Source organism: Pygoscelis adeliae, unplaced genomic scaffold, assembly GCF_000699105.1.
Source record: "Pygoscelis adeliae isolate BGI_AS28 unplaced genomic scaffold, ASM69910v1 Scaffold266, whole genome shotgun sequence".
Lineage (NCBI taxonomy): Eukaryota > Metazoa > Chordata > Aves > Sphenisciformes > Spheniscidae > Pygoscelis > Pygoscelis adeliae.
Genome location: NW_008824987.1, coordinates 38877 through 40260, shown reverse-complemented (window position 1 = coordinate 40260; position 1384 = coordinate 38877). Strand labels below are relative to the sequence as shown.

The following is a 1384-nucleotide window of genomic DNA, read 5'->3' as shown; positions in this document are numbered from 1 at the left end:
GGCGCCGCAAGGCCCTGGCCGGCCCCATCGGGGGCATGCAGGGTGTAGTACAGCTCGGCTTGTTGGCTCTCACCTGGCACCTCCAGGCTCTCAGGGCTCTTTCGCCTGCCCAGTGGCACGGCTGGGGGGCCGAACCAGGCGTGGGGCAGCTCTGCCTGCACCAGGCACGTGGCCAGGCTGCCCCGCAGGCGACACGAGCTCTTGATCTCACGGGCGTCGCGGAAAGCGTGGAGCCGCACGCAGGGCAGCCGGTCGGTGACGTCAAAGTCATCCCAATCCCGGCCGGCTACATAGAAGAGCACTTGGACCACGGGCTGGTTGGCCACCAGCCGGGGCTGGATGATGAAGGCGCGCACCTTCCAGTTGACGGTGAGGCGGTCAGGGACCTCCAGGGTGCTGGAGGGCTGCAGCTGCTCTTTGGGCAGCACCAGCCCTGTGCTGAAGGGCCCCAGGGTGACGTTGAGGACAGGCAGCTCCTTGGTCTGGAAGACAACGAAGGGCTCGGCGCGCTGCAGTGGGGCACTGCCATTGCCCACCGGGCCGGCTCCCACCTCCTTGAGAAAGAAAGCCAAGCGGGTATTGGACAGACGGTAGCTCACGGGCAGCATGATGGTGCCAGGGGGCTCGGCAGGCTCGGGGCTGGGGGCTGGTCCCTTGGCGTGGGCTGCAAAGGGGATGGAGAGTGCAGTTAGTGCAGGGCATCCCCCCCCAGAGCATATCCCGAGCCCCGGAGCAGGGAGAGCAGACCCAGGTGGGAGTGGTTCAGCCCTACAGCGAGAAGGAGCTGGTGCTTCAGCCCCGGGACCCCTCACAAGGGCAGCGAGAACCTGGCTGGGTTTCTCTCCTGCAAAAAAAATTGTGAAAGACCTCCCCAGGGACCTCAGGCATCATTGTGCTTCCGGCAGGTGGCTCCAGCCTCACCAAACCTGCCCTTGGAATGAGATGGAGCATACGTTGAGGCGGGATGCTCAGAAGCTGCCCAAGGCTGGGCCAGGGGGGGTTGAAGCCATATCCAACCTTGGTATTGCCCCGGGGAGTCCAAAGCACTGGTCACCCACCTTGGCACCCATGCCAAGTCACTGGCCAAAACAGCACGGACCCACTCATAGAAATAGGGCATAACTGGCTACATCCCTACTTCCAAATGCATGGAGAAAAGGATGCCCCATTTCTCCAGAGGCTCATTACCAAAAATAGGGCAGGTCCAGGCTAACTTTTGGCTGGCAGATCCCACCAAGTATAAAGGCTTTCCTCCTGCTTTTAGCTTCCAGATCACATGGGGAAAGTGGCTAAATCAGCTCCTTCACCCCAGACCCTCTCCATCCCTGTGGACTGCCTGTAAGGGTGGTGTCATGGCCAGTCTGTCACCCATCACCCACTCAGG

The 1384-nt window shown here is 61.9% G+C and overlaps 1 protein-coding gene across 1 annotated transcript in view; it reads right to left on the bottom strand.

Annotated features, from left to right (window-relative positions):
- The window catches only part of TMEM132E (transmembrane protein 132E), a 13096-nt gene extending 12488 nt beyond the window's left edge, over positions 1-608 (bottom strand). The window contains exon 1 of the mRNA XM_009326067.1: positions 6-608. Coding sequence (XP_009324342.1) covers positions 6-608 — 603 coding nt within the window. The remainder of the gene's footprint in view (positions 1-5) is intronic.
- Between the last annotated feature and the right edge of the window lie 776 nt (positions 609-1384).